General features: G+C 40.7%; 1 protein-coding gene across 1 annotated transcript; it reads right to left on the reverse strand.

Annotated features, from left to right (window-relative positions):
- Positions 1 to 4126: 4126 nt before the first annotated feature.
- gusb (glucuronidase, beta) lies at positions 4127 to 25462 on the reverse strand. The gene is made up of 12 exons (XM_014978395.2): positions 25190 to 25462; positions 14434 to 14619; positions 14141 to 14322; positions 13868 to 14010; positions 12600 to 12787; positions 12097 to 12249; positions 11505 to 11683; positions 10175 to 10321; positions 9102 to 9186; positions 7542 to 7718; positions 6974 to 7109; positions 4127 to 6287 (listed from the first exon to the last, which is right to left on the reverse strand). Exons 1-12 carry the CDS (start codon positions 25379 to 25381, stop codon positions 6136 to 6138), a joined length of 1920 nt encoding a protein of 639 aa, XP_014833881.2. The 5' UTR covers positions 25382 to 25462; the 3' UTR covers positions 4127 to 6135.
- Between the last annotated feature and the right edge of the window lie 1103 nt (positions 25463 to 26565).

Here is a 26565-nt window from a genome sequence, read left to right on the forward strand (position 1 = left end):
CTGATTAATGTCGAGCCGTGCTTTCAGTGACATGCTTCTAGAGACGAATTGTGAAATCATTGAAGTAATGAATCTATCCTGGCATGTTGTGACCTGTGCCCCTGCTTGTTTCGGTTTATTGTTGACCATTTTCCGAGGCAAACGCAATGTTTTAGCCCCAATTATTTTCCCCCTTTACATTCCAGGCACACATTCTTTTCTCTGCAGACCATAATCCTGTCAGTACTTATGAAAAAGGCATGAGTTGCTCTGGATTTCTCATGGTATAAGCTGATGTAAAAAGGCCACAATATCAGTACTTATACCAAGATTTTCACAAACAATATGTAACAATTTTAAACAGAAAAGCAATGATTATTAGTTTTAATATAATTTAATCAGTTGTCTTGTGCTGTTTTGACAAGTATGGAAGGATTTTTATCCTTTCTCTAAGTAAGGATGAATATTTAAGTATTTAATGTTGGGAATTTCTGGATTTTATTGCTCATTCCATTTTTAGTTATTACAAATTCTGGAAAAATAAAGTTACATGGATTTACTTTTATGTGACATCGGGTTTGTGACATTTTGAGGATTTTTTTTCCTGCTTTTTTATTGCCAGATGAAACTCATTCAAATATAAAAAGAGCAATTTCACCAAATTTTTTTGGGCCTCTACCAGCTTTTTTTTAAAAACCAGACCAACATTTGTGATTAAAGTTAATCTTAGAATTGAAAATGCTTCACTTTTTTTCCAATATTTTTCTGAAATTATGGTTTTACTATTTACACAAACTGATTTTAAAATATTTAAATTCAGGATCATTCAGTCCAGACTTTTCAGTATTATGCATTTTTAACTGTCTAGATGCCATAAAAATAGTGAAATAGCCCTTTATCACACTGCCAATTCACCGTGTTTCATGATCGCTGAGGGGTAAAAACGGAGCATATAAATTAACTAATGGGCGATGATGATATGAAAAATCTGCAAAATAACTGAAATGTAAATGTCATGGGAACCCTGAGTAATTATTTCGAAACAAACTCAAGTAAAAATACTTCATCAAATATTGGAAGAAAAACAAGATATTAGCTGGATTACTACACGGGCTAGCTGCTCTGCTAGCTAGCCTGACGTTAGCTGCTGAACAGACATACGACGCCAACTGTGTTGTAAAGTCTAAGAATATAATTGTTAGTTTCCACATGAGTGCTTGTGTTACTTTGCAAGTGGAAACTGTTTCAAACTGACAAATTAATCTTTTCTCTTTCGTTCTTATCTAGCACAGCTGGTTAAGCTAACTAACGGTGCGCCTCAACAGGTGCGGGAGGGGAAATTGATGCGGGAGAAACATTCAATCTGGCACATTCTGTGGTATCATTAAAAGGCATTTAAAGTATAAGAATGGTGCAACATCAAATTTTAACATAATGTAATTATGCCTTTTTAAACCTGAACAGTGATAACCAGCCTATGTCAGCTTCTGAGTATTTAATTTTGCATTGTACCAGTCTGGGTGGGACTCCTTATGGTCTATATGTAGCTTTTTTATGTCATGTAGAAAAGAATGGGAACCAGTAGCTGCTTGACATCTGTTTGGTTTTCGTTGCCCATTTTGGAAACATTGTACGTAAAACCAATATCCATCTTCATAAGGAATGAGCTTATAAAAAGTATGGCTTTTTATTTTTCTCAACACAAAACAAACTGACATTAAGCTGCCAGGCTCTTCCTGGAACTAAACTTGGGCCTGGTCGTGTTTACATAGACCAGGCTGTGCTAAGTGTGGAGCCACTCATGCGAGCCTTCTTACACTAATTCTTAAAAGTGACTTTGAGGAAAACACAGTTAGGAATGTTGGGCATAAAGGATCACTTTGTTGTTGGATTATTTGATGTGAGAGCGATCAATTTTCCATTCTTATTAATATTTATTTAGGCCTAGAGGTATAACTGCCATTTTAGTTGCATCACTAATGCCAACAAAAGTGCCTTCTGTTTGATCACCCGGCCTCGAGCCAAAGACGAGCAACAGTAACAGCCTTGTAAGAAGAAGTGCACCAGGCACTTCTGCTTGCCTTCCTAAGGATGGGATCACAGAAATTGGAAATTCCCAAAGATTTAACATCCAGTAACGTTGCAGTGCAGAAATGTGTTCACCAATTGCCAGACGGAAGACCCTGTCAAACCACTGTCGTTCATTGTTTTATTGTTCCTAAACCCCACCATGTAATTCTCCTCTTTTTGTCTAGATAAGAATGGTTTGTTTCAAAACAGTACACTGTTCAAATGAGATTGTAATTTTTCTTTGATTAATTTTGCCCTTTAGCTGTATAGACTGTTAACATTGAGTTATTTTAGTATATAAAAAAAACAAACAAAAAAAAACTAAAGTTGAGGGGCTGGAGGGCTTGGAATTCATGTGTCAGTGAAAATTGTTTATTAAAATTCTTTGTGGAGGAAAACTTACTGGGTTTGCTTCTGTATTGCCACATAAGTTTTAAAATGTTGTATTTTCTTACATGGAAAAGTGTTACACTAACGGTAGTAATGTGCGGAGAAAAAAAATTAATTCATATATTCCAAAATATAAAGTGGAGCTAATTTGAACCTGTTGTGTTGAAATGATCTACCATTAAAACATTCCCTCTGAAAGTGTCATTTTTAATCATTTAAATAAACAGCAGTATTGGCAACATAATTCATCAGTATATCATTCAGCACAAAACAGTTTCATAGCACTAAACAAAACTTTTAATGTTTATTTAAAAACAGAGAGCAACAATTATTCCTACAATTGGCAACGTATGGTTTTATACTTTTGTAATTCTATAACATTTAATAATAGAGTCGATGTAGAAAGATGTCGCACATTAAGTAAATGTGCCTCTTGCGCAGAATATTAGCTGCTTAACTAGTCAGGCTACATGCTGTGAAACCCAACCTACAGTCAGCTGGTTACCAAATATGCCGTTAATATTTGGTGGGGGCAAACCCGCCCAATTCCCTGACCATGATCATTTGAAAATATTTTTTACATTTAGAAGACATTTCAAATCCACAAATTTTGAAAGATTTCTAATTCTTGTGTCAGTGGCACCCCCCAGAAAATATAATTTTAACTTACGTTTTATTTTATAAATCAGTTTATTGATTTGTACATTTATGTTTTGGTCAACATTTTTCAACAATGGGCCATGACCACCCCCGTCCCACCCCTTGAGGATGCCACTGTCGTGAGAGTAAAATGTGTTGTATCCACATCACATTTCAGCCATCTGACCAGCAGTTTGTAGTAGAAGGTAGAGAAGGTGTCACACTATTGTATTCTGAAGGCAAGAAAAACAAATATGTTTTCTAGCATTCAAAAAAAAAAAAAAAAAAAAAACTTGGCAAAGAAGGAACATATGGAACATTTCAAATGTTTTAAACTTTTACCATGTTGCTGGTTGATCTGCATTATTCTACCTTAATTTTTTATTCACTTATTTAGAAAGGTTACATCCATCTTTCACCACTAACAAAAATAACACTTGGAGAGAAACCTGCTTAACTTGGCCATGCCTTGTGAGATGTTGAGCCTTGAGTTTGACATTTCTTTGGAAAAATCGTCATTTTCAAAAAATATAAATCTTTAAGATTGATGATACTATTTTAACTAGGTTGTTGACATGACCGTGAGATTACATTCATTTCTTCCATTTTTAATTCAACTTTGGAAACATTTAAACATTTGTTTCAGGGTGTTATTGGGCTTGTGAAAGAAACAAATGTTTCTCCTGTTACTTGATGCAACGTAGCAAAACTTCAGCTGTGTGAAACATTACTGTGGACTTAGCGGAAAAAATAAAAAGTTACTCTGAATGATTTGGAAATAGTTTCTAAAGCAAAACCCATAAAGAACATGTGTGAGTTTAAATGGCTGCTGTCAAAGTTAGAAAGGAATAATATTTGCCCGGCGTTGGTGGAACTTTTAACACAAAGGTCAGAGATCAGATGAGGGAAGATACACTGATAATAACCGTGATCACGCCACCAACAGTAGTCACGGCACTCTTGTTAACCCTTTAAGCATCATGCAAACATTTAGCCAGACGTTAGCTGTAGAAGAAAACAAATGACAGAACCTGAGGGATAAACGTAGTGCCATTATATCGTCTTTATTGCAGTGATTCAGACATAAAATGACTTCTTTCCTCTCAATTTATTGAAATCAAACATAATCAGATTTTCCCTTACACTGCAGCATGACATTATTGTCAGTATAAAGTCAGACTGGCATATTCCAACAGAAACTGTGTCCAAAGAGGAACCAATCATTCATTTCTCCAGCAATAAAACTGATTAGAAAAATATTGATGGAAAATGATCTAATAGTTTATTCCCTGAATACAGATGGATGGAAAATAAGCAAAGCTACAGTCAGATCATGAAACTGATCTATGGTTGATGCAGAAAAACAAACAAAAACAACACAACTGAATCTCAATTTGAAGAAGGTTTTAGTACAAATGGAACAGGAAGAACAACAAAGCTGAAGACATTTTTCTTTGATCCTTAAAAAAAATGGAAGTGTAACAAATAGGAGCAATTCAGACCCATTGAATTTAGTCTGCATGACTCAGAGCAACATGTCTACACTCAGCCTTGATTTGCTTAGGCAACTGTGACTTTTGCTTCTTCAAATACGTTTACATCATTTTCTTAGATTTGCAAAGCAAACACGGTTCGAATCAGGTGACAATACCGTGAAGAACTCTAGACCAAATACGCCAGGTATTTTATCGTTCATTTCATTTCAGATTAATTTCTTGATCCCCTCCATCCTATATATATATATTAGAAAAATAATCTTGTTTTTGTTCTAGTTTACATTAGCTAAAATGACCTACAAAATGTAATATTAGTGAACACACACTTTTCAGAAGCTCATTAGATGAGTTGCTCAACAGGCACCTAAATGCTCTTAGAGCGGCAGCTTCTGATGGATTTAACTTAATTTTCTAAAGAGTTTTGTCAAACTTTTGTTCTGGTTTATTCAATCTTCAGAAAACAAAGTTTACAAAGTCAGTCATTTGCATCAGTATTGGAGAGTCAGTTATTGTTTCTTTATGCTGAAGACAGTTTAATGGTCCCACCTATAAAGCTAAAATTATCTCCAGCTGATATAGTTGACAGACAGCTCAACAACTCTGGCAACAATTGTGCTGGGGTAGAGAAAATAAATTATTAATCGCACAGCCCCAATTACATACAGAAAATGCTTTATTTCTGTTTAAAGTCTCAACTTTTACCCAATAATGTACAAAGCCCTGAAATTTGAGAGAGATCTTATGATATCAGCACTGATGACTCACTGGGGTAAATCTGGACCGACGCCACGACTACTTCCGTCTGTAATTGAGCCAACTCTGCTCTATATAAAAATCCTGCGTCGCTTGCATATCACAAAACTGACTGCAAGCGTGAAGCTGACGATTAACGTTTTTTTAATACAGCACCAAATTGCAACCAATATAACCACGAGGCACTTTATGGAAAGACAGACGTCCATTCAGCCAAATCACTCATATTCAAAGTCAGTGCCATTGATCCTAGTTGTAATCAAAAGATTGCATCAAGTCATAGACGTTCATTTTTTCTGGATGTGTGTGAAAACACAACGCTACAGGCTGAGCATGTTGGAGGATCTGTCCAGTGTCTTCAATGTCTTTGGACTTGAACATGAAGGCAGCTTTGCCTGTTCCACTCTCCTCTGGAAATGTTCTAATCAAATCCAGGAACCTTATTTAAAGCAGATTTTAAGGCTTTCCTGTGTTTTTGTGATTACTGTTGCCGTTTATTTTCCTCCCTCATAATTCCTGCCTGCAAGTCTCCTTAGTGGTAGATTCCAGCAGCTAATAAGGGGAACTGAAACTGTTTCTTATTGTTGTATCTGGCATTTTTTTGTTCCTGTTCTTGTTTTGTTTTCCTTAAAGAAAACTCAATAAAGATATTTAGAAATACAGCAGTTTATACAATCACAGAGACGCTGGTGGAAAAACACAAAAAGGATGGTTTAACTAGAAGAAGGACCTTGATGTCATTTTGATTAGACATGATTTTCCGTGCGGCTCCAGCTGTCTTGCGGGGCTAAACGCTTGCGTTGGTCACTCACAGTGGGCAGGGGAACTTGGTCCAGAGGGGCAGGGTGCCAGTTTCATTTGCCAGTCTCCAGTATCTCTCCTTGAGGATGAATGCAGCAGCTTTGGGTTGCCTTTGCCGAGTAAAGATCCCCTTCTTGTTCCCCACCACACGCGTGATCCCTGCAAACACAAAGATCAACAGAAATATTGGAGAAGACTTTAATAAAAATATTAGCATTCACGTGTATGAAGAAAAAAGCAGGCATAAAAACTTTAACTATAGCCTCTGTATCAAGGCTACAAGCCCAGATCCTCATTTGAAGAAATTTAATTATCAGTTTTAAAACAATAAATTAAAAAAAATTGGAGATACACCTTAAACTCATCTGAACAAAACCCTTCAGATGACCCTGCAACTACAATGTAATTTTAACAGCAACACTCTTCAGTGTGGATGTCATTGAGTGAAGACTCAAAGTTAGCTACTTTCAGTATTGGTGAAATCCAAGGAAGAACCAAAAATTTAAACGGTTGTCTACGTCATAACGAGATGCGTCTGCACTTCAATCAAACAGATAAAAGGAAGAGGCTGGACAGAAAAAAAAAACACTCTGAACTGTCAACACTCATCCATCTAAGAACGAGATGGATTTAGAAATGTTAGCACCCGTTGGAGACTCTTCAAACTAAAGTACATTGACTAGGAAGTACAAACAAACCTTGTTTTACAGAAGGTGCTCTTGCACAATGTTCCCTTTGCTCCTAATATAAATAATGGCGACACATGGCAGGCAGGCAAGGAGAAAAAGTTTTAAAAGAAATTATATTTAGCTAAATTCTAATTAAAAATCAGAGCTCTGGTTCACCTTGTGTAGTCATGAAGTCAGCAAAGTTCCAGATGAGCTCGCCGATGACGTACTTCTTCCTCTTCTGGTCGAACACGCCGTGGTACTGCTGCAGGACCACTTTCTGATACTCCTCAGTAAACATCACCGGGGGGTCCTGAGCGGAAATATGACTCAAATATCAAATGGCTTGTTGCTATGGCGATGGAAAAAAGGTCAAATCCTTAGCAGACCCTCTCAAACAAAAATATGAAAGATTACATATTTAATGGGTAGGAATGGCATAATACGGTTGGGCTTTTAATTATGTGCTTACACTTGTTTTTCAGATCAAATGAATTAGTGTCCAATTTAAAATAAAAAACTGAAACAAAAAGTCTGGAAAACGTTTCTAATCCTCAGGATCCAAATATGTTTAAACGTGTTGGTTTTCAAGCATTGAAGCCTTTAACAATCCCACATTATTTTTAATAGGGTTGCAGTCAGAAAAACCCCCCAAAGAGACTAAAACTTCTGTAAAAGTGTTAAAATGCATCAATAAAAAGGCCAGAAACGAAGCCATTAATGGCCTGTGGGTGTAGATGCTCACGTTATGAAGCCCTGGCACGACATCGGCTCCGTACTCGCTCTGGATGATGGGCTTCTTGTACTTCCCGTACCAGTCCTCAAACTGAGTGTTGAGCTGGAGAGGGATGACCTCCACGTGGCCGGGGTCGTGGTACCAGGAGAAGTAGCTGTTCACACAGATGACGTCCACAAAAGGAGCCTGGAGGCGGAGCAAATTAATGTTTAATAAATACAAAAATAATACAACCTCACACACAGTCAGGATTCTTAAATTAAAAGTAGGTATTTTTCTACGTACTTCCATAGAATACAATCATTGATTGTTCTGGAATAACAGCACTAAGGGTTACTAATCTAATGTCACAATTATAAACTTTGCTGGATGATAAATTGTCCCAGAAATTATTGAGATAAACGATAATCTCGCCGTTTTGAGACCTTATTCACCTGATAATGGCATAATAACGCAAGTGTGTCCTCTCAAAGATCAACTTTAATTGTGTAAAGAACACCTGGTGCAGGAACTGGAAGATATTTAAAATGTAGATTAAAATAAAAAAAACACAAATGTTTATGAAGACTAAACTAAATTGCCCTTAAAAATCAGCTCGTATAAGGACAACAGGCAAAACTGCCAGTCAGGACTTTTGTGATCATTTTAGTTCATCATGTGACTGATAAATTTATAATAACCAAAAATTGTGTTCCTTATTGAACTGAAGGCTGTTAAAAATCCCAAATATTTACAGATGGTAGGTTAACTTTGGTCTCATTTCTAGTGGAAACATATTTATACTTTAAATAAAACAGAACTAATTTGCAAGTAACTTTTCAGCAGATATACAAGGTTTTTTAAAAATCAATATTTGATAAAAAAAAAAAAGCATAAGTACCACTGGCAGATTATTTCTAAGTATGGGCTAAGTAAAATAATCTACCAGTAGAAGTAAGACTTTTTCCATTAACTTTATGGCTGCAGTATACAACTTTTATAAGAAGGAGGGACTTAGTGCTGTCAATCACTCTCGTGCCCAACCCCTTCGCTAAGCTACAGTGTAGCCTATCAAGAATGATGCTAATGCTAGTTAGCATAGCCACAGATTGTGGCAGAAAACCTCTTCCTGTAATGGTGAGTTGGATTTTCATCATTAGCACTTTGCGCAGCGTACAGGAGGTTGATTGACAGCGCCAAGCCGTTCCTCTGGTTGGTTGTTTTAAACCGGGAGCGGTGCAAGTTTTCAGACTGCAATAGTAGCTCTGGGTGGAGCTCAGTTTTTCACAGATATTCTGTCTCTACCATCCTGTCAAGACATTGTGGCAGTTTCAATAAATATGGAAAAAACACCTTGAAGCTTTAGGGAACTGGTGACTTAAAACAAGCTCCTATATGTTGCTGAAATGTTACTTTTAAGTTAGTTTTGTCTTATTTCAAGTGTTCTCAGATATTTGCAAAAGAAACAAGACCAAAAATACTTGGTAAGATTTTGTCCTTTTGCATTGAAAGTTGCCAGACTTCACATAAACAGACGGAATAAACTTTTTTTTTCTTCTACTGCCAGTAGTGAGATGAAGACAGACTCACTCCTTTGTCCCGTGAGAAGTTACTGTCTGTGATGTAGGTCACAGGTCGGGTAGGGTCCAGAGCTTTGGTGTGCTTTATCAGCGTCCTGCAGGGGGAAAAAAAAACAAACTGCAGTGAGCCATTTTGCAAGCGAGTCGTCACAGGATTGGTCCACATCGTAGATGGATGATTACATCATCACACAGAGGGGAAAAAAAAAAAATCTGCTAAAGTCAGCTTTAAACTTTACAGTAACCACGCATGCCTGTGCCAGTAGAAGCATGAGACTATTTTGTTCTTCCTACATCACAGTTCCTCTGATGGCTGCAGTGATTGGATGGGTGGGTCTCTGCGGTCTCAGGCGAGCCCTGAGCTCCAGCTGTTGGCGGCTGCTTCGTAACCAGCCTGACAGGATTCCCTACATTGCAGCTCAAGGCCAAACCGACAGTTCTCCACTAGTCGAGGCTAAACTAATGCATCCCAAAGTCTGCTTCGTTTTTCATGCATTTCATACTTCTTGACAAACTCAGGGACTTCTCTCTGTGTTCATCAAGAAGTTAACAAACCACAGTGTTAGAAAACGTGGCATCAGTAAATGTTTCAATCAATATCCCCCATCAACTCCTTTTCTGGTTTACACCTTCCAGTCAAGTTTCTTTAATTGATGCACTTAGCGCCTCCACAAGGAGCCATGAAGTAGTGCAACCAAAAAGGAAACGACTCATTAAAAAAAAAACAGATGAAGCAATATTTACATTTTTATTTCTGGGAATGGTAAATATTCTCTACAAACCAAAGACCCACTGTTGCCCTCACTTCCCCATCTGCCCTTTGGAATACATTTTGCCCTCTTTCAGTCCATTTTTAATGATTTATTATTTGTAACTTACACTGTTAATTGAATGTATATGACCCTGAACACATATTTGGTAATTACTGTTCATTTTCACTTGTGTAGAGTAAGTGCTATAAGAGAATAAATTAATTTCTGAAATAATTTGAAACTCGTAAAAAAAAAAAAAAAAAAAAATCGAGTGAATAAACTGAAGTGAAAGTTTAGAGTGAAACAAAACCATAACACCACAATAACTTACTTGAAGTAGTTCTCAGCAGGGGGCATCTCTGCAGCGGGCTCATTGGCTACAGACCACATGACCACGGAGGGATGGTTCTTGTCCCGCCGCACCAGCTCATCCATAACAGCGAGGTGGTGGGTCAGGGAGGCGTTTCCAAAACTGCGACTGTGGTGGGAAAGCATAGGAGCAAAATTTGAGGGATCACAGTGGCAGCGCTTCCATTACAAATGTCTGCAAAACTATCAAAAGTCCACTAAGGTCAGGAGAAAAAACAATCAAACAAAAAAAAACAAACTTGCATTTATGGTGTTTCCATAAAAGAAGCTCATTTTTCTAAACCTTTGCTAAAGTGTGCAAATTAATGTTTTCCTCTCCCTTTTGTACATCAAGAAAAAGTAAATAAAAACCTTGAATGTCAGATTAAACACATTTTGTAAAGACAAAAAAAAACATGACAGAGTTCTGGTTGATATGCTCACAATGGAAGAAATCCATCATGATCATTTTAAAGCAACATACATCTAAACCAGACATTTCTACAAAGTTAGTAATTTTAGCTAGCTGAGGCAGTTGAAATTAAAACCAGAAGCACAAAATCTGTGAACAACAATAAATATTTTCTACAGAATTACATCAGCTGTTCATTTAGGCCTCTACCCAACTTAGGACAGTGGAGGCGACAGTCTATAGTTTTAATACTAACTCCACTTCCTGCTACTGTATAGTGCCATCTTAAAATGTAAACATAATTTTTTGTTTGAAAAACCAAAACTAAACACTAGAACCTTTCATTTTCCTGTGCCACTACTTTCACGTCAACAGGGTGGAATGTGACCTTTAGACTGGGGCTGAAAAACATGTCAATATAACCGTTTCATATCAGTCAAAATCAATAATCGATTTGTTTTTTGTTTTAAAAATCTGAAATGCTACCAAACTGGTGATGAAACCTTTTCTCTTTTCCACAGTTTTCCCTTCATGCCGTTGTTGTTTTGTTTTTAAGCAACCAAAGAGAGAGAGTTGGTTGACGCCACCAACCTAGCTTAGCTAACCGTGAGAGGTTGAGCGGCTAAAGTCTTTCCTCTGCCTACATCCCCCAGAATGCCGTGTGGTTCTGGATCAGAGTTCAGTGAAATTATTAAATTCTATCAGACATTATAGATCACGTCTGTATATTGATATTGATTTATTGCCAAGACCTACTTTAAAACACAAAATAAACACCTGCTTACATCATTAGAAAGGTGAACCCTCCACTCAAAGACATAAGTCCCACTCGTTAAACAAGCAGCTAAAAACCAACTATCCGGCTTTAGACTGGATGAAACGACATCCTGTCAGGTCTTACATGTCTTTAATGCCGACCCCTGGGCTCTCATCGATCACCACAATGCCATGGCGGTCACACATCTGCAGAATCTCCTCGGCGTAGGGGTAGTGGCTGGTGCGGAACGAGTTGGCCCCCAACCACTTCATCAGGTTAAAGTCCTTGACGATTAGGGGCCAGTCCAAACCTTTCCCTCGGATCTACAACACAAGACAGGGCCGGCTCAAAACGACTTGATCTGACATTCCCCGACCATGAGGATGTAGCAAGGTGAACGTTTGATGTCCTGTAATGTTACAACCACAACTTTCTGAACAGAGCTCTAAGACAACGGTTCTCATCCCCGGTGCCTCGTGTCCACCTCACCCAGTTGAACAAACAGATGAACAGATCCTGATGGCATGCTTAGGAGATAATGCAATCATTAAAATCAGATGTGCTGCAGCAAAGAAACAGCGACGACATGAAAGAGTGACCGCAGAGGAAACGGGTCGAGTACTACGGGGTCTATGAGATGTTCAGTTCAGGGGCGTCACATCAAGATCATTAATGTTCCCCAACACCAACTAAGAATGAGTCCTTGGTCTGTATTCAGCTTCTCTCTGGTACTTACGTCGGCATCTTCATGCTTATTGACCCCATGGAAATAGAACGGCTTGTTGTTGATGAAGAACTGGGTGCTGCTGACGTTAACTGTGCGGATGCCAACCGGTAGCGTGTAAACATCCTCAGACGTTGAGCTCGCATCAGAAGCCTTCAGGCGAACCTGGACAGGAATGTGATCCAGAGATTGTTGCCATTCTCATATAAAGCAATGTTGAAAATTTAAATCTGTAGATTTTATTTTATTAAAATCTTTCATTTTAATTTATAAAAAGGAGCAGAGTGGTCCACAGCACTTCCTTGACTTACATTTTGATGTTAATGTAAACATGTGGACCAAAACTGGCTTTAAAATAACCTTACAGCATGTAGGCCCGTAATCATTTCAGAAGGAAACACTGTGGAAAATGCATTAAACTCAAATGCCCTTCATTGCAATAACTGGTAAAAAAAAAAAACGGATGCTTTACTAATTTGCTTTCACTTCCTGGGTGGCATCAAAGGATGACTCACCTCCAACGAGTAAAGATAACCCGGGTTCTCGTGCATCAAGTACGGCCACCACAGGTTGACGTTTGGCACTTTGAGCATTCCAGAAGCTTGATTGGAGGAAACAATGCAGTGGCCTCCTTTGTCCATTAAAGTCACCTTCATCGTAGCGGAGGTCGTTCCTTTGACTGACACACCGTACCGGACCAACCCTGGAGTCAGAGGAAACGCCACAAACATCATAAGCTTGTTGCTTTTATTACAGCTCCCTGTCATTTGATGTTTATAATATATCCACATCGTCACACGGGAAGTAGACTTGGTTCGACTGGGGACCAAAATTGAAATATTTGTTACATTTTCAGCTCCTACAGTTTGTTTTCACGCTGCACTGACTGCGTCAAAAGAACCTCAGCTGTGAAAAACAAGCTCTGCCCTCACCGGTGGTGGCGCTGCACCAAGGACCACCAAGGAAACTGCATGAAAATCTGTGAAAATGACACAGAGCGCAACTTCCTTCTTGAGAAAGTGTAAAAAAAACATGAAGTAGCAAGATTTTAGTGGTTGCACACTGCAAAAACAAAATCTTACCAAGTATTTTTGTTATAGTTTCTAGCGCAAATATCTTGAACTTGAAGACAAAACTAGCTTACATGTGTTTACCAAGATACAGGAGCTTGTTTTAAGTCATTAACTGCTTGATATTGATAAAAAAAAAGAACTAGTTCTGCTAACAGACTTTTTATTTTATTACTTCTAACATGGGAAAAATGTTTCGTTATAAGTCAAACACTTTACCAGTGCAACTAGTACTTTTTAAAAAAAATTAATGTTAAGGATTTATTTACTTAAGCTTCAATATCTTGCTGAAAAATTACATGCAAGTCAGTTTTGCTTTATTTAAAGTGTATTAAGATACTTGCACTAGAAACTAGACCATAAATAGTTGGTTATATTTTGTGTTTTTGCAGCGTAAAAATCCTGGTCTTTTAGTCTTTGGTAAAAGACCATTTTTATGATTGCTTTGATTGCATTTATCCAGAAAACCCTGCGCTATAGTTCACTTCCTGCTTTTGGAGTGGCCACTGGTCTGGTATGGTATTCAAATATGCATTCAAATTGCACCAGAGTTCACTTCAACCAAACCAAGATCTAAATTTTAAAGGAGGACAGACTTTGCGCATTCATATCTCCCCAAATAAACCAGACTTTCTAAGCAAACAAACTAGACTTTGATAAAAGTGGACTAAAAAAAAGGCTTGTGTGAGTGAATCCTGAGACCCGTGGCTTACCTGTGTCGTCCAAGAAATCTGTAACAACGGTGATGTCATCCACGTAGGCTTTAGGAGTGGTATACAACAGGACTGGACGGTGTATCCCAGCATAGTTGAAGAAATCAAAATTAGTGTTCTGAACAAAGAACCCAGCAGGATACCTGTGAATCAAAGAGTCTTATTAGCAAAACCATTCAAGGTGACTCATAAGAGAAGCAGAAGTTTGGCGTAAACCAAGGGTTTGAATGTGAAAGATTACTGCAGAGACGAGAGGTTAACAGAGGAGTTTACCTCGTACGGTCAGTCATGTACTGGATGGTGCCTGGAGGGAGTGTGTGCAGATCCAGAGTGTTGTTCACAGCGATGGTGATCCTGCAGGGCATGGTTGGGTCTTTACGGAGTAAGGTGCCTATTTCTGCCTCAAACGGCAGATGCCCGCCTTCGTGTTCAGTCACCTTCACACCATTCACCCACTGGTGGATATAAAGAAGCTAGTTAAACACTGATCTAAAAAAACTTCCGATACAAATTCATTGTCCCTGGTTTTCAAAGTCCCTGGATCTCTGTTGCTGAGAAAGACTCACCACTACAGAGTAATAGTGAGCGCTCCCCACTCTGAGGACCACTCGCAGGCCGTCATCGGTGATCCAGCGGGTGGGCACCGTCACCTCGCGCTCGTACCACACCCAGCCAATGAAATCCCTCAGTGTGGGGTCTTGAGTGATGTCGTTGTAGCTGGCAGGAACCGGCATGTCGATCACAGGGCCGGTCTGGAACAACATACATGTTGCTTTTAGTGGATTTCTAAAAAGTACATTTGCACCAACCAAAAATAGATTCAAATCATTTTGGAATTCAATTATTTATTGTTAAATAATTTCACCTCTAGTGAATTGGGCGAGTCAGACTGCTTGGAATCTGTGATTCACTGGACTTTGTGGAAGAAACGATAAGTCAAGAAAACCACAATCTGACAACACCTGGGTTTTTTTTTTTTTAGGATTGTGAGCCATGATCCTACCATTTGTGTCCCTTTTAAATGATCCGATTAAGCATGTCACTGATCGGAATAGCCCTCAACACTATGCATAACTGCAACAATCCTATAAACATAACAGAACAGCTTCCTCTATTTCCCAAAAGCCTATTTTTACTCCATGAATGACCACATTTCTCACACGGTGTCGAGAAAAGTCGAGCTCAGCCCACTTCCCCATGCTGGAGATTTTAGTTTAATAATAACAATAAATAAAGTTATCTTTAAAACTGATTACACAGGTGACATCAAGACCCAACAGTAGAGTCAGATGGTAATAAAATTAATCTGGTTGTGTGTGTGTTATTGTGTCCTGCAAACTTTGCTTTAATTCTACTTTTTTCTATTTAATCATAAAAAAAAATCATAGTCAGACAGAAAGAGAGTTATGCAACAGGAAAAGCAGGTTTCCTGGAAAAAGAGGAAGTTTCCAGCCTGCAGTGAATAAATATAGTTCAGACTGCTCATTTTGAGCTCTAAAGGTTTAAAGAATAAAATCTAGACGTTTTGAGTAATTGAATAAAACCCAGAGTAAAATCCTTGAATTAATAATGATAACTTATGATTAAGCCGATAATTAATATTGGTTTAACCGGTGGTTGATGTTGGTTTGATTATAAGAATATTTACACTTAGTCTTATACTTAAAGGTGAAACAAGTAACTGTAACATGGTGTCAAATAATTAGAAAAATGAATTATTCTTGGTTTCTTTTCAGAAATGTCTGTAATAACACATTATGATTATAATAAGAGTAACTAATAAGTAATGGTTATTATAAAATTATAAGTGAATGCTAAATCAGAGAAACTAAAAGATTATAAATGTGAATTTGACATTGAACTTGAAATGGTGTAAAATGTGTAACTGTAACTAAAGGTCACTGATGTTGTGTTAGAGGTAGATGGTAGGTGAAGGGTCAGGTGGAAAGAGGAACTGATGGGAGAGCGGAGGTGTCCAACGCCTTATTGCTAAACTTCAACTTACCTAAGAGAAGGTTAGACACAAGAGGGCTGTTGAGCAACTCGGGGACATTAGAACAGACATCAGGTCATGTCCAAAGATGGTGATGGATATGAGATTATAGGTCCAAGCAGTCAGCCAATGAAACAGGCACAGCAACAAAGCTAGCCAATGCAAATGCACCAAAAGGGTGGATAACCCTTTATAAGGTGAGTGCAAAGAGGAGTCTTTGGTTGGATCCTTCAGGCAGCTTCGAGCCAAGATCGAGATGGACAAAGAACTCTGCAGCTGAAGAAGAGCCGGGGCCACAGAGCCGAAGACTGTTCTGCACATGGGGACCAACCCGTTAGCCCCGCAACATGTGGCTTCAAATTGCACTTTTCTCAGCAGGGTTCGAGACCCCAAAGACAAAGCCAAAGACAAAGACCAAGGCAAAGATGAAGATAAAGACAAAGACAAAGAACAAAGGCAAAGAGGAAGAACTGGTGTGTTCCTTCCGTGAGACCAGCCCTTCTACATCTCGAGAGACCAGAAAGATCGTGAGACGAGGAGAAAGGAGCTACAGAGCTGCAAGACAAGAAGGAGAGGGCCGCTACGAGCATGAGGAAGTCACCCTGAGGCCCGAGACCTGCCGCTCTGACTCAGTACTCTTCCTGTACTGGGAGCCTCCTGCTGCTGCAACACCTTTTTCATCATCAGGCCAGTTCTGGGGTTCAAAATGCCAAACTCCGTCCGTCTCTCTCAAAGTTTTTCTTTTTTAGTTCACAGTGTCAGCATTAGGGAAAGATAGGCTAGATTATTGATTTTACTTATTTGATTATTTCTGTTACTGATTTAAGCTGTACTGACCCTTGCAAAACTGCCTTACTAATAAAATACTTAGCATTAAGAAAATCTAAAAGATGTTGTGGACATTCAGTTAATGAGTCACCTTAAAGTTCTTTGATGGTTGTAAATTAGCTATGAAGTTTGATTCTGGGAGGAGAAAGTGGAAAATGTTTTATAGGTTGCTTTTAGCCAAAACTAAAACAACACCCTTGGGACTCGCCCGAGTCACTAAAACCAACCTGGTTCAATAACAAGTGCAAGTTGTAATAAAGAGAAAGAGCGACCGTTAACAGGTGTGCTCTGTGAAACTAGCTGATTCCGGGCTACTTAATCTGGCTAATTCACAGAGTGAAAAAGGGTGGGACATCTGGATGAAGGTCGTTAGAAACCAGGCTAGTCTTTCTCGCACCCAGCTTAAACAGAGTTTACTTCAGTTCTGGGTAGGGTAAATCTCGGCAGATTTAGGAAACTCAATTCACCCGTTAGACGGAGAGCTGGGAGCAACATCTCCCTCCTCTCAGAAGAGGAAGTAGAGAGAGAGAAGGGGGGGGGAGGTGTTGTGCAACAACGAGGTGGCGCCCAACGTGGGGCCACGCCCCTTGAGAAGAGGTGGGGCACCGCCCCTTGAGAAGAGGTGGGCTCCTCCCAAAGGAGTAGGAGGACCCCACTTTAACCAAGTCAGTAAAAACAGAGGCGAGTATCTGAATAGCTCACTTGGAGGCTAGCTCTTAAGGAATAGAGTTAGTGGTGACTGATCCGGCTGTCAGTCACAACCCTCGCAGTAACTGTATGGCATGCAGGTGAGGGAGAGCTTCTGCTGAGGATAGAGTCGAATATCCGGACGAGAAGCCAGTAGCCAATAGCCTAAACCCATCCCTGCTTGAAGGCTAAAGAGAGGCTTTGGGGGAAAGGCGACTCGAAGACAAAGACAATCATGGATGAAGGAAGAGAAGATGAAGATTGATCCCTGTCTAAATCCCCGTTCCAGTCAGCCCCAGTGAGAGTGATTCTGTGTGGAGAGGGATTTGAGACATGGACTCGAGCGAATCAAAGGAAGGTTGTCTTTGCCAGAATCGAGAAGTGGGACAGTTCTCCCAAGGGAAGGGAGGTCCCAGAAGAGCACGTGTATGAGGTCGTACGAGGCGTGCATGGAGCCCTAGGACATGCAGGCGTACGGTCTACACGTGAGGAACTGGTGGAACAAGACCTTTGGACGTCCCTTCAGACCGTCCGATGCAGCTGTGAGACTGTGAGTATGTGGTCCATACGCAGGGCTCTCAGGGCAGCGGATGGAAGGGTTGTTCATCAAAGAGCACATTACCCAGGGCTTTAGTCTGCATGGATGTAGCAGACCCCATGGATAACAGAAAAGAGAGGTCAGGAGTACCTCTTGGTGCTGATGGACATGGTGTAACAGTGACAGCTGTAGAAGAGTAGGTCTTCCCCTGCAGAGAAACTCCGTTCACGTCACGGAAAGCAGGAGGGCGGAGGCGCTTCTCCTTTTGGCCCAGAGAGGGAAAGGGGAAGTTGCGGTTTGCAGTGTCATTGAAAACAGGGCAGAAAGTTTGGATTAAAGCTCAAGATCAGCCTGCAACAACGGTGATCAAGCTGAAATTCAATGGAAAGAATTTTGTGAAGCAAGTACTGCACTGCAAAACAGTACTATTAATGAGGAAAGGGGTCCACAAGGTCAGTGCTCAAGCCAGTTCTTAGCTAAAGCGAACCAGAACATTGCAAGAATCAAGCAACATGCCATCCTGTGTTAGACTTGCCACTATTACAGGATGATTGCCATTCAAAGAACAACTTCAAGGCTTTGACTGGGAGGGCCCTGAAGAAATTGGATTATGCTAAAGAAGAACTCCTGTCACAAACGGATGGATTAAAATGGAAAAGGGACTGAAGTCGTGAGGAAGGAGTGGCATCATAGAGAACCACAAAGATCATCCTGCAACAAAGTATTGAACACCTGGAAGGGGAAGGGTCAACAGTTTCCTCCCAGGACCTGAACAACTTCTGATGCCTCCGACAACTCCAGTACCCCTTAACGACCTCCAGCGACGGAAAAGGATTATGATTATGGATAAAGCGTCATGCTGCTTATGCTTTTTGCTTTGTTCTGCTGAACTTCCAGATTTTTTTTTTTGGAGGCTTTCTGCCTCAGCCCGTCAGCTCATCAACCTGTCCCTAAGGATATTCCACATCCTGAAGAACCGACAGTTCATCCAGCTGAGGATCAGAGCGACCTGGGTTCTCTTCGACATTCGTCACTTCCTGGGAGGCATCAAAACTCCAAGGAGGGGGTGTCAAAGAGCAGTGGAGTTTTGAGACTCTGCATCTTCACATCACAAGCTGCTGTGGCCTTGGTGACGACTGAGGATCTGCATCTTCACATCACAAGCTGCTGAGTCCTTTGTGACGACTGAGGATCTGCATCTTCACATCCCAGAGGACCATCTTCTCTTTCCAGAGGATGAGGACGCAGACCTGCAGGAGGGTGTTGGGTTACCAGCATGTGAAAGGTCCGACCTCGAGGAGGGGGTGTCGAGAAAAGTCGAGCTCAGCCCACTTCCCCATGCTGGAGATTTTAGTTTAATAATAACAATAAATAAAGTTATCTTTAAAACTGATTACACAGGTGACATCAAGACCCAACAGTAGAGTCAGATGGTAATAAAATTAATCTGGTTGTGTGTGTGTTATTGTGTCCTGCAAACTTTGCTTTAATTCTACTTTTTTCTATTTAATCATAAAAAAAAATCATAGTCAGACAGAAAGAGAGTTATGCAACAGGAAAAGCAGGTTTCCTGGAAAAAGAGGAAGTTTCCAGCCTGCAGTGAATAAATATAGTTCAGACTGCTCATTTTGAGCTCTAAAGGTTTAAAGAATAAAATCTAGACGTTTTGAGTAATTGAATAAAACCCAGAGTAAAATCCTTGAATTAATAATGATAACTTATGATTAAGCCGATAATTAATATTGGTTTAACCGGTGGTTGATGTTGGTTTGATTATAAGAATATTTACACTTAGTCTTATACTTAAAGGTGAAACAAGTAACTGTAACATGGTGTCAAATAATTAGAAAAATGAATTATTCTTGGTTTCTTTTCAGAAATGTCTGTAATAACACATTATGATTATAATAAGAGTAACTAATAAGTAATGGTTATTATAAAATTATAAGTGAATGCTAAATCAGAGAAACTAAAAGATTATAAATGTGAATTTGACATTGAACTTGAAATGGTGTAAAATGTGTAACTGTAACTAAAGGTCACTGATGTTGTGTTAGAGGTAGATGGTAGGTGAAGGGTCAGGTGGAAAGAGGAACTGATGGGAGAGCGGAGGTGTCCAACGCCTTATTGCTAAACTTCAACTTACCTAAGAGAAGGTTAGACACAAGAGGGCTGTTGAGCAACTCGGGGACATTAGAACAGACATCAGGTCATGTCCAAAGATGGTGATGGATATGAGATTATAGGTCCAAGCAGTCAGCCAATGAAACAGGCACAGCAACAAAGCTAGCCAATGCAAATGCACCAAAAGGGTGGATAACCCTTTATAAGGTGAGTGCAAAGAGGAGTCTTTGGTTGGATCCTTCAGGCAGCTTCGAGCCAAGATCGAGATGGACAAAGAACTCTGCAGCTGAAGAAGAGCCGGGGCCACAGAGCCGAAGACTGTTCTGCACATGGGGACCAACCCGTTAGCCCCGCAACATGTGGCTTCAAATTGCACTTTTCTCAGCAGGGTTCGAGACCCCAAAGACAAAGCCAAAGACAAAGACCAAGGCAAAGATGAAGATAAAGACAAAGACAAAGAACAAAGGCAAAGAGGAAGAACTGGTGTGTTCCTTCCGTGAGACCAGCCCTTCTACATCTCGAGAGACCAGAAAGATCGTGAGACGAGGAGAAAGGAGCTACAGAGCTGCAAGACAAGAAGGAGAGGGCCGCTACGAGCATGAGGAAGTCACCCTGAGGCCCGAGACCTGCCGCTCTGACTCAGTACTCTTCCTGTACTGGGAGCCTCCTGCTGCTGCAACACCTTTTTCATCATCAGGCCAGTTCTGGGGTTCAAAATGCCAAACTCCGTCCGTCTCTCTCAAAGTTTTTCTTTTTTAGTTCACAGTGTCAGCATTAGGGAAAGATAGGCTAGATTATTGATTTTACTTATTTGATTATTTCTGTTACTGATTTAAGCTGTACTGACCCTTGCAAAACTGCCTTACTAATAAAATACTTAGCATTAAGAAAATCTAAAAGATGTTGTGGACATTCAGTTAATGAGTCACCTTAAAGTTCTTTGATGGTTGTAAATTAGCTATGAAGTTTGATTCTGGGAGGAGAAAGTGGAAAATGTTTTATAGGTTGCTTTTAGCCAAAACTAAAACAACACCCTTGGGACTCGCCCGAGTCACTAAAACCAACCTGGTTCAATAACAAGTGCAAGTTGTAATAAAGAGAAAGAGCGACCGTTAACAGGTGTGCTCTGTGAAACTAGCTGATTCCGGGCTACTTAATCTGGCTAATTCACAGAGTGAAAAAGGGTGGGACATCTGGATGATGGTCATCGAGGGTCTTCTGGCGACGTCCATCCTCATCTACCTGGCGTACCAGGCTTTCTCCATCAGAGGTCAAGGCAAACGGCGTTGGCTCCGAAGATGGGCGCTCTTGACCATTTGGGCAACAGGGTGGGGAGTTTTAGTGACCCTCTACTGGATGAAGAAGACGTCCACACTGCCCATCGTTGTGTGGTTTATGACCCATGCGGCGATATTTCATGATACATCTTCAGGGCAGAATCAGGACTCACAAGTGTCCGAGAATGTTCCCCCTGTGATACGTTCCCCATGGCTAGCAGCTCAAAGGGGCACACGAGTTTAAATCAGCCCCCTTCATATGCTCGTGCTATTGCTTTTTCACCCCTTTTCCCCCATTATAAGTAAAACTAATCGATAACTACTAATCATAAAGTTACCTGGGTTGCTGTTTCTCTTCAGGCACCGATCTGCTGCGTGGGATGTGGAACGACCGCAGAATCCTCTGGGTTCATATGGGTTGCATCGTCTACCCGTTGGTGTCACGACTGCGTGCACCTTGAAAATGTAACGGCGATCCTCTGCCTCCATGGACGTGAGGACCTGCCTTACATTGCGGCTTCTACGTCTAGATCCCTGGAACGGGACCACAAAGTCGTGTGGACCTCTGCGTTGGGCCAGACCGATGACGCACTTCAGACGTCGCCTTTGGAGAGTGGCCGAGTGTTACCCATTGTTCAGAAGCTTTGGGAGAATCAGATCACCCGTCAATGCCTGCTCACTCTGCACCTTATGGATGGCAGAGTAGTAGCGGTGGGTGATCCCATTCCACCAGTTTGCCCGGCGTCTCCAGATGTGTACGTAGACGTCGGATGTCAGACCAGCATTGCAACTCACGACCAGAGTACCCAAGCTGAATTTTTCAGTTCATCTCACCAAGAATGCCAGACTGAGGATGTACCTCTTGCCTTACAAGTGGATCAAGGAAGTCAGACGGACTCCACCATCACCTGCATTTGTCAGATGCAGTCTCCTTCGTTCGCTACGGATTTTCAGGATCTGCTTGAGGAATTGGAAGCGTGCTGTAATTTCCCAGCCGCCACACAGCTTGATTTGGGGGTGGACGAGTCCACTCCACCCCCACCACCACTGTTGGAACAATGCGACTTACCTGAGCCGTGTAGTTCCACAGTGAATGAAGTCCTGGACGCAGATACCTGGATCTCCCCGCCATCAAATCTGACGGAGTACGAGGTTGTTGACACGTGGACACCGTCATCTTCGCCCGTCACTTGCTACGAAAGAGACATTCTGACTATCCACAGTGGTGATGTGTTGGAATTGTTTTGATTGGACTTTCCGTTTTCTGCAACGCACCGTTCGATCTCAAGGAGGGGGTGTCAAGAAAACTGGCATGGACTTGTGAGATCTCTCTAGGTACACGCGGAAAGCAGGGTAAAAGGCCTGGGGAGTAACAGTAATCCTGTATTGATTTAAGAATGATTAAAGAAATGAAATGAAATACATATGTGTGTAATGGTTGGAATCAAATACATAGATAAGTAAATAGTTGAAATGATTTATGTCTTATAATCACAATGTCTGTAATGTATGACTGAAATATATAATCTGTATTCATGATCTGCGGTAACAGTAACAACTTAATTGTTATATATATACATTTTCAATGATTTCAGATAATGGTAAAACTGATTATGTTTTGAGTTGATTGTGTTTCATGGTACATTATAAGAAGATTGTAGAGTTAAGCACAGAGAGGCACTGAGCTGGCTGGGCGGGGACCTCAGAACAGATTGCCAAAAAAGGTAATAACTACCAGATGGTCAGCATTGCAAAGGAGTTGCAGCAGTCGGACGCAAAAGAGGGAGGTTTGTGTATTACCAAATGCAGGGTGGAGCGAGGTTTGGGAAGACGGGTACTTTCCGATGAGGTAATCGGGGAGAATGAGTCATAAGATCTCTCCCACACACAACTGTGGACCAGGAGGGTTTAAAAGCCAGCGAGCTGGGGAGGAAACTGTTCTTAGTCCGCGGCGCTGAAGGAGAATCAACAAGAAGACGCAGGCGAAAGATCAGCGGAGGACCACACCCTGGGACCGGGGGGAAAAGTTTGAGACTTCTCGCCGCAAAGAAGGACAAGATCCGTCAGCCCCAGCCCTGGCCCCTGAATTTGACCGTTTTCCTCTGCCTCCACCCTACGATCCCTATTCAACAGCAGCAGACTTGGGGAAAAGACAAAGGTCACCTAGTGATGAAGATTCTGTACGTCTAAAAGAGGTTGGACAGATTGACTTTGCTGCTTTTCCGGAAAAGGACTTTGCCCGGCTAGGACAGAGACTCTAACCAAGAACGTCTAAAGATTTCGGCTGCCAAGATCGACTAACATCGGGTGTGAGTTGCCCTGCCCCTAAAGCCTCGCTCAGTGAGATTAGTGACATAGGTTAGGGATAGAAATAAGATAGGATATGGTTGATTTGGTTGATATTATAATTTGAAATTAATATTTGTTACAAGTTTACAATTACTTTTATTAAATCTGTTTGTCATTTACCCCTGCTAAAGCTTGCTTAATAAAATATAATAAAAATAAGAATGGAGGTCGCGGATATTGAATTCAATTGAGTCACTGTTTGATGAGGGTTCTTCTGGTATAAGTAAAATCTAAATACATGATTCTAGAAATGGGTGGCTTCGTACTTTCCTTTGGCGAGCTATAAATAATGGCCCTGGGACTTATATCTAAGTCACTAAATCCAATCTAGCCGATAACAAGTGCACGTTATTTTAAGGAGGAAAGCTACCGTTAACAGGAGTGGTTGTTGGAACTACGCGGCAGCTAGAGCTACTCTGTCGACTGTTTCTCAACTGAAAAGGGCCGTAACTTCTGGATCTGAAGGTAGTTAGAGCTAGACGAGTTTTCTCCGCCACCAGTTTAAACAGAAATTCTCTAGTAAACCTATGATAGGGTAAAACCCAGGTTTCAGGGATTTTCCGGACCTGTTAGACAGAGAACTGGTCAATAGTCAGTCAGTGGTGAGGTTAGGGCGTGGCTGGCTATTGCAGAATAACGAACAACGGGAACCATCAAAGTTTCAACTTTAAAAAGTACAATACTTACTCTTTTGTGCACCTTTAAACTTCAAAAGTGGAAACCAAGAGGCAGTCCTCAAAAAGTTTTTAGCATTTGTAACAAGTGGTACCTTTTGGCGCTCCATCCCATTGACTGAAAGGTGAGAGGGTAAAGGGGTAGTGGTGAACTGGTCAGAAATGTTTGTCAGCTCTTGGCCAGGAGGTCTGGGAGCCTGTCTGATCAGGGCAGACCTTCATTTATCTTTTCCTTCATTTGTTTCGTCTTTTGCAACCACCTTCCGATACAACTTATAGCCACCGACCTTTACATTCAGGAAGCCTGACCCTAAACGTCAGGCTCATGTGTGAAGTGGCGTGGAGACCCGAAGGTAGCAGGGTTAACTGAACTGTTGCATGGTTAAACTTTGCAGTGGTCATCGTGTTACTGCGGTTTTTCACTCATTTATGTCCGTGTCTCCTTTAATTTCCAAGCTTGTGGGATGTATGAATAATGTAGCTTTAAATGCAACATTTATCCACAAATACATTTTCAATATTGACTTGATTGAGTGTACCACCTTTAAGAATATTATTCAGAATAAAGGCTTTTTAAAAATTATTCCTTTTTTTGTCATTTATTTGACAGATTCCAGTTTCTTCATGTGCATGACACCTTTGGTAGTTCTTGTGTTCCAAAGGGTTCTGGACTTGGACCAGTTTTGCTTTACATAAATTTTATGGCCGTGGTTGCAAAACTTGCGCAACATTTACCACTATTCGTAATAAAAGCCGTGATTGGTAGAGTTAGTTTATGGTGTGCGAAGTATTTCAGTACATTATACTTATTACGGTCAGTTTGACTTGCTTCGCTTCTGCAAGCCCACTCACCTCTGCCAGTCGACTTTTGTACCAAGCGCTTTCGAAGCCCTGGTTCCTGTTAGGGGATCTGTCAGCCCTGAAAGCCCAAAGCCCGTTCAGCTCCTTCAGCTCTCTGGAGGAGGACTCCCGCGGAAACAGCATGCCTGTGTCCAGCAGCAGCACCGCGTCCAGGCCGGCGAACAGCCATAAAACACGGAGCATCCTGAGCTTTACAGGTCAGACCACCGCTGGCAACATGAACTTCTCAACCGACAGTTTCCCCAGGTCCCTTAGTCACGTGACCTGGTCTAGAATCACGTGACTTGTGTTACCTTCACGTTCTGTCAGAAATATCAACGCCAATGCGATTCAGGGAATTGTTTTAAAGTGCTAAATAAAGCTGTTTATATTGCACCAATGAACGTTGTAATAAATAAATGATTCATTTATTTCAGTAGTTAAAAAGAAATTGTAGCTAATATTACACTGACTCAAATCACACGGTGATATATTTCTAGTGTTTAGTTCTAGTTTGATGATTATGCCTATGATTATGCTAATGAAAAGCAAACAGAAGTAGTATGTTACATATTTGTTCTAAACAAAAACTGAAAAATATAGTACAGTGCAATATCAGCTCTCGATATTTGACTCCTTTGGCTTGAATTTAGATTTAAAAATACTTTGTTGATCCTAAAGGGCAAATAAATAATTTTATTCTCCAGCAATGGGGCATGAAGGCAGTCTGCCTGTCCATTGTCTACCAACACAATTCCTTCTATAATCTCTCTTCTGTGCTCCGTCTGGGCTTTTCTCCATTGAAGTGGATTTCTCCAGCAGAATTTCAACTGGGCCAATCAGCAAACCGACAGAGAAGTTGTGAACGATGGCATCTGTCTGCCTGAAGTTTTAGCAATGGCATCAGAGGAAGTGTGAAGCCATTCAGTCCGGGTTAGCCACGTTGCCATTGCTGGTTCAGCTCTGCACTTCTCTCTTTGAAGTGGGGGAAGGTTGTTGACAGTACAAGCAATTTCCGGTAAGCTTCATAGCCTCCAACTGGCACATTATGTACATCATGGGCAAACGTTAGCCATTGGGTAAAGTTTAAAGCTTAAACACTGTCCATACCTCCAGAGAAACAATATTGAGACATATTTAAACGTTTCTCAATATCGTTTCTCATATGATATTGAGAGTTATCTTTCTCATTGGCTAGGTAAGGGCTTACCTAGGGAATGGTTGTACTGGCTGTAAAAAAAAAAAAAAAAGAACCAACACCAAATAGCAACCCAAATTATCATTGACTGTGTAAACTCCATGCATAGTTAAAGCACCTCATGGAGGTCAGTGACAAACAAACCAGTGGCCAGGAAGAGATTGTACCCGATGTCTCTCACCGTCAAACA

Source organism: Poecilia mexicana, unplaced genomic scaffold (genome assembly GCF_051168715.1).
Source record: "Poecilia mexicana isolate PSO_F unplaced genomic scaffold, ASM5116871v1 scaffold_14, whole genome shotgun sequence".
Lineage (NCBI taxonomy): Eukaryota > Metazoa > Chordata > Actinopteri > Cyprinodontiformes > Poeciliidae > Poecilia > Poecilia mexicana.